General features: G+C 36.5%; 1 protein-coding gene across 1 annotated transcript in view; it reads left to right on the plus strand.

Moving 5' to 3' along the window:
* The first annotated feature begins 21 nt into the window (after window positions 1-21).
* Window positions 22-17,975, plus strand: part of bcap31 (B cell receptor associated protein 31) — a 37,739-nt gene continuing 19,785 nt past the window's right edge. Inside the window, exons 1-5 of the mRNA XM_051653546.1 lie at window positions 22-173; window positions 1,111-1,219; window positions 3,548-3,648; window positions 4,565-4,709; window positions 10,013-10,148. Of these exons, the coding sequence (XP_051509506.1) occupies window positions 1,128-1,219; window positions 3,548-3,648; window positions 4,565-4,709; window positions 10,013-10,148 (474 nt within the window). The 5' untranslated portion in view covers window positions 22-173; window positions 1,111-1,127. The remainder of the gene's footprint in view (window positions 174-1,110; window positions 1,220-3,547; window positions 3,649-4,564; window positions 4,710-10,012; window positions 10,149-17,975) is intronic.

The raw sequence follows: 17,975 nt of genomic DNA on the forward strand, positions 1-17,975 counted from the left end.
GTGGCCCGTCTCTGCTAAACAGTACGCACCGGATGTTGTCATGCCGTCTTTAGAGTGAGTTGGCACGCATACCGGAAGCAGATTATTGTGAAGTAGAATTTAGGGTGCAGCAGAAGTTTTGACAGATTCCTGCAGGCCTTTCTGCGAATATTTCTCCGTTTACTTCAGATTCTGTAAGTTTTAACTCATTTATTGTTTCATCCTACGTTGAGACATAGTTAGCGCTCTTAATAGTGCAATAAAGTACTGCAGATAATCTTGAATATGTTGATATGTTTTACTGTTCCGATAGAGAAACGTGTTTGTTTACAAATGTATTCCTTCTATTATGTATTTTTTTCCCCAGACATACTTCCATTATTGTCTTGCAATTTAAAATCAGACATTGGTTTAATTTGTAGTCTGTCTAAAATTGTTATTTTGGCTGGGAATAATTTGTAATTCATGTATGCATATATTTGATTAATTTATGTCTGTTTGTAAATATTCATTCCTCACCTCTTGAACAAAGAGATGGGTGTGATATCATGATAATCTGCCCTTTTGTTTCATCTGTATCGGGGGGGTTTGAGAATTCCAGCAGGATTAAGTCATACCAACTGTTTTTGCTTGCATTTTCTCCTCTTGAAAGTGGAGATTTGCTCTTGTTTAACTAACGTCAATCCTAGACATGACCAGTTGGGGTGATTCACTACAAACTGAATTTGTCATGCCTTGGTTATTGATTACGTTTCGAAATCTGCAAAGGCCTGGACAAACGGCCTTATCTTGTGGGTTGGGTTCTCCTTGGGAGACACTAGATGGTGCTATTGCTTCAATTTTGAATGTGTTTTGAATACATGTAGGGGTATCATATAAAAACCATACATGCAAACCCAGCAGACAGGATTTTCTGAATTTTTGCACACTAACAGTTAAAAGGAATGACTTCGCTTTGCCTCGAGGTGTTTACTCTTCCTCAGTTAAATGTATTTGTCTCTAACCTTGTGCAATCACATATTTTATGTTAGGCTGTGAATTGATCAGAGCCTGCCAATAAAAAAAGTCCCTTTTATGACTCGGTTTTTTTAGGGTAAAGTTAGACTGATCATTGCTGATATCTCCTCATAGACTTGCAGGTTGCAGCCATGAGTCTTCAGTGGACGGCCGTGGCTACATTTCTGTATGCCGAAGTGTTTGCAATACTACTGCTTTGTGTCCCATTTATCTCCCCCAAACGGTAAGTTTCTCACTTTTTTGTCATATGTAAATAATTATTATTATTATTTACCGAACACATGATGCTGGAACACGTTACAATTCATTTGTGTTTATAAGTCCACGCCCTTTTCAACTTTTCCGTTTCTTCTTGGTGTCTGATCTCGAGACAGCCACCTTAAACCTTGTGTGACCTTCGGGACATTTTTGTCTCTTTCATTTTTGTTTTTTCTATCATTTTGGCTGTGTTAATGCCAACGGCATTAAGTTTTCCAAAGATGTGTATTTTTGGGGGAATTTTCCTATTGCAATCTCAGTTCCTAAAATACATATATAATACACTGTGTACACAAAATAGTTACACTCAGGATGTCCCCATTGAATCCCATTAAAACGGCAATATTTGATCCCAGTGCCATTAAAGCATAAAATCTTTTTTTAAAATCTGATATTATGCTTTCATTCCAGAGTCCTGGCATAAACATTTAAATTTGTAATATTTTCCACCAGATGGCGCCATTTTTCTCATGTTTAGCCTATGGAGCAAATACATGCTTTTCCCCTATTGTCTGTTTGCTGTATTATAGATTACTGCAGGCTAATTGAATAAATGATGCAGCTAAAATTGTGTGGGTGTGTTGGTATGGATGTTAGAGTGTGTTTTGTATGTGTGTATTGAGAAATGTGTGTGTGTGTGTGTGTGTGTGTGTGTGTGTGTGTAAAAAAACAACAACAGTGGCATTATGTGTGTAATATGGCATTTAAAGGGTTAAAATACTGAAACTGAATGAATATTTGGTAGTTATGATCAGGACTGATATTGGTTAAAAATCTAAGTCAGTGAAAGTGGAAAATAATATTAATATATAATATTTTTATGGCAGTTTTTTGTCACGGACATTTTTGTCCTCTAAGGTCCTGAATATGAGTTTCTTTTTATTTATTTTATTTTTTTTTTTTTAAATCTGACACTGCACAAAAAATAATAATGCATCGAAATCAGTGTTGTTGCTAATCATTGACATATCCCAGACTGTGATAATCCCCCCCACCACCCCTCTCTTTTTCACTTATTGGCAAGGACAGGAAGCATTTTAAGCACCAATGCAACAAAATAAAGAGCAAAGCTGCATGTAAGGTGTGTAATTAATGCTAGATCTATCTATTTTATCATTCTTGTGCATTACCCATGATCCAGCAGAGAAAGATCCATCAATCAGAGAACTGCAGCCAACAAAACCCGCGAAATAAGACCGGAACATATACCCTCAAACTACTTGTACTTGTGTTTATCGGAATACTTTGCAATAAACGTAAACTATATTGTTTCTATACTTATCAACCTAAATTTAATATATTTCCATAGTGTTATATTTGATTACGTCATTCGCAATGCTTTATGGGATTGTAGTCTCTGCCCTCATGAAAGACGGTAAGTACACAGACATGAACCTTTGTCTTTTTGTCAGATTTTCAAATACTTTTTTGTAATGGTGCGATTCACCTCGGAGCTGGTTGGTTTGGTTCATGCTTTACAACTCTTTAATAGAGGATTTTTTGAAAAGTCTATGGAAGAAATGAATGGGGAAAAATACTGAAAAAGTGGGCAGTCACTTTTGTGCTCTTGCTTCTGCCATGATCCTTAAATTGGCACGTCCCCAATTTGGAAAGTTTCCCCACTCTTAATTATGACTTTGTTCTTTGTTTAACTCGTAAATACGATTATTAATAACCTTTTGCTGGCATAGGACGAAGTATTTGAATGTAAATAAAGATGACTCTCATCACCTTTTAAAGGTTTTTGATGATCTCCTCAAAACATCCAGGAAGCCTGATTCCAGGAAAGCTCTCAGAGTATTGCCAGTACTGAAATTCTGTCCAGTTGTTGTGAAATAATGTTTCCTAAAGTCCTTAAACATGAATGATTCTGATAGCTAGTTGTTGACTTGAGCGTTTTGATTCCGCTGCTGGCAGTATAATTGAATTCTGTTCAGAGCTCTCATTTCACACGTGTGCTTCTGATGTCATTTCTCAAATTTGAGAGGATTCACATGATTTTGCAATTGATTTAAAGGTTTCTAGGTAATAAAAAGATGGGAAACTTGGTAAACAACATTTTCTTTGAATTGCAAAAAACACTGTGTGGTTGTGAAAACAAAGAGGCTTGAAAAAGGAGAGAGATGCCCGATTTGAACAGGAAGTCTGTAGATACTCCTTTATCACCAAAACTCAAATCTTGATGTTTGGTCTTTGGTCTTGTTGATCAAGATTAGTGTAATATAATTTGTGATATTTGCCCTCTGTTTATCAACATGATATCTCTGTCTCTTTATCGTGCTGTCTTTTCCAGATGGAGCAGATTTTTCAAATCTCGCCTTGTCACTGTCATTACGACGTATGGCAACACTGCCTTCATCGTGATCATATGTATCCTGGTCTTTCTGCTCATAGGTGAGCCTGGAAAACTATCTCTCTATCTCTCTCTCTCTGTCTCTATCTCTCTCTCTCTGTCTCTATCTCTCTCTCTCTCTCTATATATCTCTCTCTATATCTATATCGTTCTATCTATATATATATATATATATATATATATATTATTATTGCCTATTCAGTATTTACTTAGCAGGGACTTTGTTACTAATAAAGTCAACCTTTATTTATAGAGCACATTTAAAAACAACAGAAGTTGACCCAAAGTGCTTTACAGATCAAACAAATAAATATACAATGACAGAGTTTTATATATATATATATATATATATATATATATATATATATATATAAAACATAATAATAAATAAATAAATAAATACCTTCAAACACAGCATCGTGTATTTACCTATTTCAACCTATTCAAGGACCTATTCAAAAGCTAAAGAATAAAAATACGTTTACAAAGAAGATTTAAAAAAAAATGGCTAATGAAGAAGCTGACCTCACATGGAAAGGGAGACTGTTCCAGAGATTAGGACCTACCACAGAAAAGGCACGATCGCCCTTAGATCTATAGCAACAACGAGGAACCCTCAAAAGAAGTTGATCAGAAGACCTGAGCACTCTGGTGGGGGAGTAAGGGAGGAGAAGGTCACTAATATATTGGGGTGCGAGACCAGATAGTGCCTTGTAGACATAAAGAAGAATTTTAAAATCGACCCTGAATTTCACGGGAAGCCAGTGTAGAGATGCTTAAACAGGGGATATGTGATCCCTCTTTCTTGACCCTGTTGAAAGCCTAGCTGCTGCATTTTGTACCAGCGGTAGGCGGGATAACGCAGTTTGAGAGAGACCAATGTACAATGAGTTGTCTAATTAGTAAAATTGTCTCAATGAATGAATAAAACTTAAGTTGATGTTTCTACCACTACAGATGCATTTAGAGAAGTGAGAAAGTACAGTGTGACAGAGAAAGTGGATCTGAGCAACAACCCTGTGGCTGTCGAACACATCCACATGAAGCTGTTCAGAGCCCAGAGGAACGAGTACATCGCTGGCTTCGCTTTGCTCTTGTGTTTGTGAGTGTCTCTCATTCAGTTTCTGTTATAATAATAATAATAATTTTTATAATAATTTTCTTTATTTATCACACATTATACATTTGCACATATACAGTGAAATTCTTCTTTTTCACATATCCCAGCTAGGCTGGGGTCAGAGTGCAGGGTCAGCCATGATACGGCGCCCCTGGAGCAGATAGGGTCAAGGGCCTTGCTCAAGGGCCCAACAGTGGCATCTTGGCAGTGCTGGGGCTTGAACCCCCGACCTTCTGATCAGTAACCCAGAGCCTTAACCGCTGAGCTACCACTGCCCCCACAATAATGTTCTACTCAGTCCCACAACTCTCTCTCTTTTCTGTGTTTTCCCCACCACAACATGTCTCCCTCCTCATGGAGCTTTGGCAGAATTTCTCTAAAAGCAATCAGTTTCACGAACACGGTTTTATTTCAGTCGGTGGCACCTGACAGAGTTCTGTACTGAACATCAGCCTGGCTCGTAGAACAGGGTCTTCAGATTCCTGCACACTTTGTCCCTGGGACTACTTTTAAACACTAGCAGGCTGTCTTCCGCTGATTTTGTCCACAGCCCATGTGGAATGCAGTCAATCACAGTCCAGCCCTGCTGACCTCATCTGTCAGTCAAATCAACTTTCTAATGAAACTTTGCCAAAATGAAATGTTGGAAAAATTTTGAATAAACAAAACCAAGGTTTTTGATTTGTAACTTTATATTTTTCTTATCTTCTAATGTGCATATTTGTATAAATGTATTAACAAAAGTGAGAGAGAATCCACAGAAAATTTCAACTTCTTAATTTTAGTTTTAGTTTAGTTATTTAGTAATAACATTTTCGTGAGATCAACTAAGTGGTTGGTGGTTTTTAGATCCTTTTGTCTAAATGTTTAGTAAAAAAAAAAAAAAAATATATATATATATATATATATATATATATATATATATATATATATATATATATATATATATATATATATATATACTTTGTGCATGTAAGTAAACATTATATCTAAAATTAGGTCTTCTGTACCGATTATAAAACATGAGATTTTTTTTTTTTTTTTGCTATATGAACAAAAGGTCACTTCAGGAAAATGGCTATTAGAAGATGAGCCCCAATGTTAAATTACTTATTAAAGGTAATATAAAATCATACAAAGTAAATATTTATAACCTTTTATTGGCTGATATTTGAATATGTTCTGAACATTTAGTTATTCAAACAGCAAATTATTGCGTTAAGTCAAAATTGTTAACTAAAACCAAATAAAATCACCATTTATTCATGTTGTTTCTCTCCTGAAATATCAGAAAATGTAAAGCACATCAACAAAAACAAAAGATACTACAATGCTGTTCTTCTGCCAAATGACTTTTGCTCACTAGTTTAACTTGTACAGTTGAGCTTATGTCTGCTGAAAAACCACTTAAACCAGCCTAAGGTGGTTTGCTGGTCTTATCTGTTCTCCCTGCCTAGTCAGGACAGTCTTTTGGCTGGTTTTGAGCACTTTTTTATCTGGTCAGGATGGAAGACCAGCATAAACCAGCTTCACCAGGTTGGGAGACCATCTTAAACCAGCTAAGACCAGCAAACCATCTTAGACTGGTTTAAGCAGTTTTTTTCAGCAGGGTTGTTTTAAATAGTGACTTTATTTATAGTAATGAAAGGTGAATAAGTTGTGTACAAATGTGGCACAGACAAGTACAGGAACCTGAAGCGAATATGTCTGTATATTACAGTAGATGTGGAAAGAATCTTTTGTTAATCTGGCGGGGGGCCCCCCACACTGTTTCCATTCACAAACCTCATCCGTGGCCACTTAACTTCCTGCAACCTGATTGGCTGCTTTATTGTTGCGTACTGTACATAACGTTTGAGAGTCTCCCAACTCAGAAATCCAGGCTGCATAGTTTTTCCTTAAAGGGGTTTCACCATATTTCTCTGAATGGCATGCTATTTATAACCTGGCGGATAGCTACTACATCCATTAGTGATACGACTTCCCTTGACTGCCACGCTTTGAGTGTCATTTTCGTAATCATGCAGACAGCTGCAGGACATGTGATCAAGCAACTGGTGGCCGGTATTATATTTAGCCTGTGTTCATGGCGTTCTCACTGGCTGAAAGGCCACGACTCCTGTTACAAAATGGACCTCTCCCATCTTGGCAGCAGGCGTGTAGATGCCAGAAAGGTGACTGAAGCGGCCCGTGACAGTTTGACATATGCTACATGGGTGTTGGGTGCAGTAGTCACCATGCAGTATGAAACAAGCTGAAACAGACCCGGTAACACGTTTTGGAAATGGGTAATCTGCTTCTAATGCAAGTGTTAAATGGATAGTTCACCCAAAAATGAAAATTCCATCATCAAACATTATTTATACATCATAGTAGTATTTTGCTCAAGAGAAATGTTAATCTCATATTTGGCAAATAAAAACAAGTTTTACAGAAATAGAATAAAGTGAATACAGGTCATCTAAAGTCAACTGGCTATCTCATGCAAAGTGTTTGAGCAAGATGTGGGTTTCTCTAATCTTGCGGTAATGCAAGTTAGCATGGTTAACCCCACCAACCCCATCTGCATATTGGTTATGACCGCCATCTATGAAATATTGAACCCTTTTACATATGAAACTATGACTACAAATGTCATCTGTTAAGAGCTGACAGTTTATCTAGTGTTAAATAAAAAAAAACAATTTTTTTCAAATAGTAGTTTTATAAGAGAATAGTGAAAATGCATAATTTGTTATTAGGTTAGTGAAAGACATTCCACTTTTGTATTTGATTATGTTTCAGAGTGGCAGAGTAAGTCATTTGTTTATGCTGATTTTTGTTGTGTTGTCGGTCAGATGCGATTTAAAGCACATCGCTGTTTCCTGGAAGTGCTAGTACTCATGCCTGTGGAGTGATGCTACGTAACCCAATCTCTGACCTGGTTTGCATTTGGATTGGACCATTTTTCCTGAAGTGGAGAGATGTTATTTCTGCAATCCATTTAGAAATGTTGTAAAGGCCTGAAGGCTCCATTTTTGACTCCTGCCTTTTTAAATTTGCATCCAAGGGCAAGTCATATACTCTTCAAATTAAGGCCAGATGTGAGTGTGCCAAAGTTTTTAATGCTGCGGACTATGAAAGTACATTGTCTGAAATTCATGGTGCATTGCTTACTTAGGGTAAGACAGGGATCTAAGTTAATTCTTGATACATTTCATATAGGGTTACAGTTAGGTTTAACTTTTATGGGGGAATGTTTAGGATTTTACTGTTAATATCACCAAAATTTAAAGGGATAGTTCACCCAAAAATGGCAGTTCTCTCATCATCTACACTCCCTCATGCCATCGCAGATGTGTATGACTTACTTTCTTCTGCTGAATATATATGAAGATATATAGAAGAATATCTCGGCTCTGTAGATCCATACAATGCAAGTGAATGGTGAACAGAACTTTGAAGGCCCAAACAGCACTTAAAGCCAGCATAAAAGTAATCCATACGACATCAGTGGTTAAATCCATCACTGTGTTCAAAATCGTTCATTCACTGTTGCCTATATAGTGAATGGCAGTGAATGCACTGAGTGAATGAATGAAATGAGTGAGTGAATTCGGACGCTGATGTATACACCGTGCATCGGAGCTCTGGGGCTGTCACAGAAACAACGTCACATATGAACTTTTAAAATACTTGGGCCTTACTTGTTATTCTTATTAAATAATATATTAATACAATAAATCTTCATTCTGTTTGTCATTTTTAATATCTATGTTAATATAAAGAGTAAACACATTTTATCAAATGTACATTATTGTATTTATGGGTTATACTTAGTATCTTTAAACTTCAATACAATCTGGGTAGTATTTCTGGGCACATAGCATCCTCATCCGACCATAAATGGCACCAAAGTTATCATAACCTACATGTTATAACCAAATATTTAAATCATCCACAGAATTATCATTTCCACTGTGTGCAGTCTCCTGAGTTAAATAATTTCACCTCAGTGAATTATTTATTAAATAATTCTTCAGCTTAATGGCAAAATTCTGTATAAAATATCAATGAGTACATTTTAAAATGTATCTATGTTTTGCCTGACTATATATGTTTTTTTTTTTGTTTTTTTTTTTTTTCCTTTTTCTCCCAATTTGGAATGCCCAATTCCCAATGCGCTCTAAGTCCTTGTGGTCGCGTAGTGATTCGCATCAGTCCGGGTGGTGGAGGTCGAATCCCAGTTGCCTCCGTGTCTGAGACCGTCAACCCTCGCATCTTATCATGTGGCTTGTTGAGTGCATTGCCACAGAGACATAGCGCGTGTGGAGGCTTCACGCCATCCACCATGGCAACCACGTGGTACTCGCCACACGCCCTACCAAGAACACACCACATTATAGCGACCACGAGGAGGTTACCCCATGTGACTCTACCCTCCCTAGCAACCGGGCCAATTTGGTTGCTTAGCAGACCTGGCTAGAGTCATTCAGCACACCCTGGGATTCGAATTAGCGAACTAGCAAACTCCAGGGGTGGTAGCCAGCGTATTTTACCACTGAGCTACCCAGGCCCCTTTTGTTTTTTTTAATCAAGTAATGATTTGTCAAAAAGTAAATTCAAACATTCAGCATGAAATGAAATATTGCAGGATCTGTTTCTCTCCCACACGTATCATATTGCTTCAGAAGACATGGATTAAACCACTGGAATTGTATGGATTACTTTTATGCTGCCTTTATCTGAATTCTGAATTTCAAAGATTTGGTCACCATTCATTTGCATTGTATGGACCTACAGAACTGAAATATTCTTCTAAAAACCTTTGTGTTCAGCATAAGAAAGTAAGTCATACACATCTGGGATGGCATGAGGGTGAGTAAATGAGAGAATTTTCATTACTGGGTGAACAATTCCTTTAATGTAGTTAATCATTCACATAAAATTCTATAGCATTTATGTGGTCTGTCAGGGGAAAATGGTTAGTCTGATCACTTAGAAAGATAATAGCATACCTCTCCTCATCCAGCCACACAATTTGAGGGATCATTCATGTTTGTAGCACAAACAGCATGGGGCGAGTTACATGGTGAAGTTTAATACATACGGTTAGGGGTTTAAACAAGCCCCTAATCCTATAATTATGATTAATAGTAATAGTGATGCTTGCCTTTGCAAATGGCACTAATTATGCCAAAATCACAATGTAGGCTGCCGCATTAAGCTGTAATGATCAGGTATGCACTGACTGTTTTGTAAGCGTACTTGTTTCTGATGAAGTTATTTTGTTGTTTTCCCTGCAGGCTGTTGAGGCGTCTGGCCACACTGCTGTCCCAGCAGGCAACACTGATGGCCTCTAATGAAGCCTTTAAGAAGCAGGCAGAGGGAGCAAATGATGCTGCGAAGAAGTACATGGAGGAAAATGAGAAACTGCAGGAGGTGAGAGAGACCTTAAGACTCTGCATTTAACAGTACTGGTCCACTGTATTAAAGCTTTAAAGCTTGACAAAAACTTTATTCCTTTAAGAGTACCAAGCAGTAACCTTTACCTGGTACTTAATGACTGCAAACATGTTTGATTTCCCCGAAATCCCAGAGAACACTTCGTCGGTGTTCTTCTGTTTTATTAAGTTGCCTATCTCTCTTTCCTCTGAGAAACATTGGACATCAGCATATCTGCAAGTGGGTCACAGAAGCTCACGCCAGCACACTTTGCTCTTAATGTGCTTCACCCCTAGAGTGCAGCATTTCACATGGCATCTGTGATTAGGTCTCAAAGACCCCCTCCAGTGAAAATCAAGTTTTTAACCTTGTTTACATGTCCATATGGTGTTTTTTATATGGTAGAAGACATACCATGAGTGAAATCAGCAGTCAACACCATGGCTGAGCATTTTCGCCTTGGAACTGCAATCTCAAAAACATGGATTCAGACAGCCAGTGTTTCATATGTCACAAACCTAAGGAACCAATCCCGTCAACTTGTGTGGTGGGGATTTCCATATCATTAGCATACGCTACAGCGAAGCAAGGGGTATCAGGAGAAGCCAGGTGTAACTACGTATAGGTATTTTGCAAGACATGTTCTGTTTTCGGATGCAAGGTTACGAAAGGACAAATGGTGAGCCTTCATGTATTACCAAAGGATCTGAAAATCTGAGATAAATGCGTGCAGTTTATTTGGAAAATCGTAATGTCCCAGCAGAACTTCCAGAGAAAACTCGAGTTTGCAGTAGTCATTTTCCAGAGAGCTGTTTTGAAAATTTTACCCAAAAACAGATGGGTTTTGCCACTAAACTTACATTGCAGCCCAACGTGGTTCCATCAGTTTATCCTGGGGACACAGCGAGTCCGAGCTGCAGGCGAACAGTGCAGGGGTGATTGGAGATGGAGGCGGGGAATAGTTTGCATATTCATAGATCCACACATACTAAATGAGGCAAAGGTGTAGAGTTATATCTGAGCCATTTTAAGGCATGAAGGGATTATTTTCATGGAAAAAAAACGTAAATATGTAATTTTGATTAACAAAGGTGAGTTTTTAGGGGTTAAACCAGTGACTGGAGAGGGACTTTAAAGGAATATTCTGGGTTCAAAACAAGTTTAGCTCTACTGAGAGCATTTGTGGCATAATATTGATTTACTACAAAAATGTATCTTGACTTGCCCCTGCTTTTCTTTCAAAACAGCAAAAATGGAGGTTACAGTGAGGCACTTACAATGGAAGTGAATGGGGCAATTTGTAAGTGTTAAAATACTCACTATTTAAAAAGTGAAACCACAAGACACATTAACATGATTTTAGTGTGATAAAATAGTTTGCTAACTTTTTTCTGTGTAAAGCTATAGCCAATTTTACAACTTTGTTGCCAAGACGATGTAATGTCAACAAGCCCTAAAACAACTAAACAGCTGATTTAAATGGCTTTACAGCTCAAATAATACATGAGTTTAACAGAGGAATTAATTTAATTGCTTTTATAAAATTATGCCTTTTAAACATAGTAAGTGCCTCACTGTAACCTTGATTTTTGCTTTTTTTTTTTTAAGAAAATGAGTGAAGAGTCTAAATTATTTTTGTGGAAATCAACATTATGCCACAAATGCTGTCGATTGAGCTTAACTTGTATTGAATGCAGAAGATTTCTTTAAAGGGATAGTTCACCCAAAAACGATAATTCTGTCACCATTTACTCACCCTCATGTTGTTCCAAACCCGTGTGACTTTCTTTCTTCTGTTGAACACAAAAGGAGGTGTTTGTCTGAACATTATTTGCTTATTTTTATTTACTACATCTGGGTGATGTATTTAAAATAAATAAAAATGTTTTATTTGTTGACAGTATAAAACGAATGTCATGAATTTAATGATTTTATTGCACCATTTAATTTATCATACACATTTTACACATTCATTTAAAGGGATAGTCCACCAAAACATGTATGACTTTCATTTTTCAGTGGTACACAAAAGATGTTAGATAAAATGTTAGCCTCAGTCACCATCCACTTTTATTGTATGCGAAAAAAGATGCATTTAAAGAGTGAATGGTAACTGAGACTCATTCTCATTAATCTCATTTTGTATAGCATGGAGGAAATTATTTATTAGAAAGTGTTTTGAACAACATGAAACTGAGTATATTATGACAGAATTGTTATTTTCGGGTGAAATACACATTAAATTTGAGTGCTATAGGACATGGCCCAGAATGTACACTTGTCAAATGTTAAATGCCATTAAAAAATGGAGTTGACCATTTTTTTTTTTTTTTCTAGGAATTGCAACTTATAACACATGATTTAAATGTTATTGCAAAAACAACATTCCAACTCCCATTTCTTTTAATGAATTAAATCTACATCACTTTAAAAAAAAAAGATCTGTTTTTTGCATCTCAAACACCTTTAAACACAGTGGAGAATTTACCATCAGATTTTTTGCTGGGAAACAGTTTTTTGTATTAATAGTCAGAATGTTAATTTGACAAATTTATGTAAATTTGTATAGAAGTGGGAAGGAAATTGCATTGCAACTGTTCTAGGTAAATTTGAAAATTTTTTTGAAGACATGTTTATTTAATAACATCATAAAGTAGGGCTGGTAACCCAAATGTTGGGGGAGAGCTGGGTTTGTAACTGAAACGGGAGATCCATGAACTACCATCATGTTCTCTTGCATCAATTTTGATAATGGAGGACTTTCCCTTAAATTTCTCTGTTGGTGTATTCTCTTTGGATGATTAGAATCTGTTAACTGACAAATAAACAGTGTAGAGGAGATCTGTAGACCAGCAGATCAGGGCCACAATGACAGGGTTTTTTTTTTTTTGTAAACACAGTCAATGAAAATAAGCGATTGTTATTTGAGCCCTTAGGGTTTTGACCATTGCATTCAGAGTGCAGATAACAAAAGCCACAACATGTATTGTGATCATCTGCATGTTTCAGCCTTGATCTCATCAAACTTCAGTGTCCTGTAGCACAACTGGTGGAGCATGGCGCTAGCAACAACAAGATTATGGGTTTGATTCCCAGGCATAACACCTATTGAGACAAAAGTGTGTATCTTTAATGCACTGTTTATCCAAGTTGCTTTGGATAAACATGGTACTCTTTGGATTGCAATTTCTATAAGGTTATTTTTAAAAATCTTTATCCAGTCATCAAAAGAGACTGGAAAAGTCATGGAAATTCTATGGTCAAAAGGTATGGGAACACTATATTCTGTCTTATTGTCTTTAGCACAGCTCATGTAGTGTGTTAGTATGTAGATGCCTGATTGTGGAGAATGCTGTGGTGAATCTGCAGACCAATGCTGTGCCACAAGGTTCAATTGCAGTGCTGACATGCAGTAAGTCACTGCATTGATCTTGGCATGCCGCACCCCATGCAGAGGCGTGACACACATGATTCTCACACAAACTCATACACACACATACTGCCATAATTCGCGTCTGTCAACTGGCGTAACACCACAGACAGGACCATAAACAAGAGCACAAGCTGTGCTGAATAACAGATGGTAGTATATTTTAATTTAGTAAATGAAGTTTAACTTTAACAGAATGAGGCCTGGGAATCTCTCGCAGACTGAGTGTTTGATCATTCTCGAGAAGCAATAGGGCAGCACGGCTGACCTTGAGCAGGGTGAGATGACCTGCCTGACCTTTGTGAGTGCAAAAGCGATCACTTTTTCTGTGCTGTTGGTTTCCATTTTTCCTATTTATTTTCTCCATAGACATTTTAGTTAAATAAGCCATGAACCAAACCAACCAGCTCAAAGGTGAATCACAATATTACAAACTCTGCTTCGAAGCAAAAAAGAATATGAAAATCAGAAAAAAACTAGGTACATAAATTACTTTTTATAACTGCTCTAGTCATAGAAAATAATTAAAAGTCATGTTAATTTGTACAGTTAATATTGCATTTTTGTAGTTATGCTCAGCTCAAAATGTTTAAATTGTGTATTTATGGCAACAAAGTTGTAATATTGGATATAACCTTACACGGATAAGGTTAGTAAGCAGATGTATCATGCTTAATTGTGAAACATATACTTTTTTCGTTTTGTGGCTTTACTTTAAAACATTGAAAGTGCCTTACTGTAACCACGATTTTTACTTTTTATAAAATAAACGAGGGACTAGTCAAAAATTTTTGTGGTAATCAACATTATGCCACAAATACTGTCAATTAAGTTTAATTTGAACCTAGAACATTCCTTGAATCAACTAGAAATTGCAAAATAATTTTTAAAGGGATAGTTTACCCCAAAATTAAAATTCTCATTTACTCACCCTCATGCCATCCCAGATGTGTATTACTGACTTTCTTCTGCTGAACACAAAGATTTTTAGAAGAATATTTCAGCTCTGTAGGTCCTCACAATGGAAATGAATGGGAACCAAAAATTTGAAGCTCCAAAAAGCACATAAAGGCAGCATAATAGTAATCCATATGACTCCAGTGGTTACATCCATGTCTTCAGAAGCGATATGATAGGTGTGGGGGAGAAACCGATCAATATTTAAGTCTATAAATTCAACTCACTGCCCAGTAGGTGGCGATATGCATGAATGTGAATTGCCAAAATCAAAAGAAGAAGAATGTGAAAGTTAAAGTGGAGATTTATGGTAAAAAAAAAGGACTTGAATATTGATCTATTTCTCACTCACACTTATCAGATCGCTTCAGAAGACAACCCCTAGAGACATATAGATTACGTTTATGCCTCTGTGATTTTTGGAGCTTCATAATATTGGTACCCATTCACTTGCATCATATGGACCAACAGAGCTGAAATGTTCCTCCAAAAATCTTTGTTTGTGTTTTGCAGAAGAAAGTCATACACATCTGGGATGGCATGGGGAGTTAATGTTAGAAAATCTTCATTTTTTTGGTTAACTATCCCTTTAAAGACTGGACCATGGTTTCCATTTCCATTGTAACAGTGACATCTCAGACTTGTGGAGCTTTTTTCAGGATTATAGATGTGGTGGTAGTGTAGTTCTTTAAAAAGTTAAAATCACACTGATCTCTACGGAAGCATATATCACAGCTTAACCTCCGAGCTCATGGTAGGTCTGGCTTGAAAGGTTTATACATAATCACTAAAATTACATTTCTCTATGGAGAAAATGAATGGCATTTTTAGTCTAGGAACACTATTGTTGCACTTTATTGATAAATGTGAAAGCCCTGCATAACGCATTTGTTCTTCTTACCTCTTTTCTCGAGGTACAACACCGTCAGCGTGACACATGACCTCCTAAAGGTCCTGTATTGATATCATAATTCTGTCCAGAGTCAGACTATTCCCATTATTTGGTCCCCATCCAGGTGTTAGAACGCTCTCACATTTAATCAAGTGTGAATAAGATCATGAATTTTGCAAGAATCTGCATCATAAAATGTAGCTTTATTGCAGCGATTAGTTATACAATATTGTTTTTTTAATAATTCAGATGGCAATTAGCCCAGACGTCATCTTTGGTAATAAAACACTGATTGTTTGTCGGTGGGGGTTGGAGATGAAATCCCGGACCTTTTAAAGCGATAGTTCACCATAAAAGGAAAATTCTGGAGTTTCATTTTTGAGTGAAACATCCCTTTAAAGAGGCCTCCTTCACTTTTAGTATTTTACTTTTTTAGGTTTATTGCACCAAAACAGTTTTACATGACTGTTTTCCATCCTCGTTCTTTCCTTGTTGTTTTTGCTTCTTTACCTTTAAAGGAATATTTAACCCAAAAATGAAAATTCTCTCATCATTTACATAGCCTCATGCCATCACAGATGTGTATGACTTTCTTTTTTCTGCAGAACACAAAGATTTTTAGCAGAATATCTCAGCTCTGTAGGTCCTTTCAGTGCAAGTGAATGGTGACCAAAACTTTCAAGCTCCTATCATATTGCTTCTGAAGACATTTAGCTGCCTTCATGTGCTTTCTGAACCTTCAAAGTTTTGGCCACCATTCACTTACATTGAATGGACTAACAGAGCTGAGATATTCTCCTAAAAGTCTTAATTTGTGTTCCGCAGAAGAAAGAAATCTGGGTGAGTAAAAGTGAGTAAACGATGAGAGAATTTTCATTTTTGGGTGAACTATCCCTTTAAGATTTCTATTGTATATGTAAATAACCTCTGTTATGATTGGCTAACCTCAGTGTATCTGCGTATCTTTCACTCTGTTGTTCATCAGGGTCGGGTCAAGTTGCTGAATAAAACATTTTGGCAGTCACATGTTAATGTACTTGTGGTCTTGATGTCATGTAAATGGTCTTGAGTGTATTGGTTAGTATGTACATGGTACGTTTAACTTTAAAATAGCTATGTAAAAGAAAACAAAGATAGAAAAATCACTTTTTCCATTATATCTCCCATGAGTTTCCTTTTATACAGTAACTTTAAGAAACATCAAAATCCAACCCAGATTCAGAGTTTGTTGCTCTCATGGGGCATAACACAACCTTGTACTGTTTGACATGATTTAAAACATGCTGTTCCAAAAAAACCCCAAAAAAAACCTAGTGACCTCAGTACATGCAAGGCAGAATTCTGAGGCATTGTTATATATTCAAACATTGTGTCCAGTATAATTTGAATTCACTTGGCTAATGCACTAACCGTAGATGAGTCAGTTGTTGGTTCTAGTTTCCAGATAACTCTTTGTATTGTTGACAGGAGGGCGAGATTTTTCGCCGTCTGGTTCCTTCTTGGCATTTTGCCTGTTTCTTTATTCAAACTAATTGCAAGTAATTTGAATTAAACCGACATTTAATGATATGAATAATCCATTAGAAATGTAGTAGTATCTTATTGTATGTTGGATTTGCTTTAAATTCGGTTATGTGATTGACCAGCATGTGCAACTTTTATTTTGAATGTCACACTCAATAATTGACACATCAAACGCCACATTCCAAAAAGCAGTTATTTGTTAAAATAATAAAAAATAAAATTCTGTCATATACTTTCATGTTCTTAGGTAAAATGTTAGGGACAGACCGCTTCAGTAACATTTCACTATCACTGTATGGAAAAAAAGATGCCATAAAAATTTAATGGTAACTGAGACTAACATTCTTGTATTAAAAATGTTTTTACTGGACACATTTATTGTTACATTCTGTTTAAAGTACTATTTAAAAGACCACTATAACTATTTATAACTATTTATAAGTTTAAAATTATGCATATGGGTTATAATAATCAAGAGAGACATCATTGCACAGAAAATCGACATGATGTATTAGTAATTTTTATGAATATAGTACTAATTTGTCATGTAATAATAAACGAAGAACACGCTGCTGAGGGACAGGACATCAAAAGTGGCGGTCACACTACACTTCATGCTCCATTCACTTCCATTCAAATGCGTCCGATTGCAGCAAAGCGGAAACGCAAGCTCAGGCCAAGAAATTTCATACTATGCTGTGTACCAAAGTTCAAGCTTGGTGAACTCTGAACCGTGAATTCGTACGACAAGTGGACACGCTGACCTCTTGGCTCAGTTCAAATGGTACATACCTGTATTTCAAAGCTGCGAGATTTATTGTTACAGGAAAGTGAGTAGACAAAATATTTTAACTAGGGCTGTCAAACGATTAAAATATTTAATCGCGATTAGTTGCATACCATTTTTTTTTTTTTTTTTTTTTTTTTTTTGTAGTTAATTGCGATTAATCGCAATATCTTTATAAACATGAGTGGACAAAATACGCTTCATCCAGATTTATTTTTCAGTCATCCACACAAA

This window comes from Myxocyprinus asiaticus, chromosome 24, assembly GCF_019703515.2.
Source record: "Myxocyprinus asiaticus isolate MX2 ecotype Aquarium Trade chromosome 24, UBuf_Myxa_2, whole genome shotgun sequence".
NCBI lineage: Eukaryota > Metazoa > Chordata > Actinopteri > Cypriniformes > Catostomidae > Myxocyprinus > Myxocyprinus asiaticus.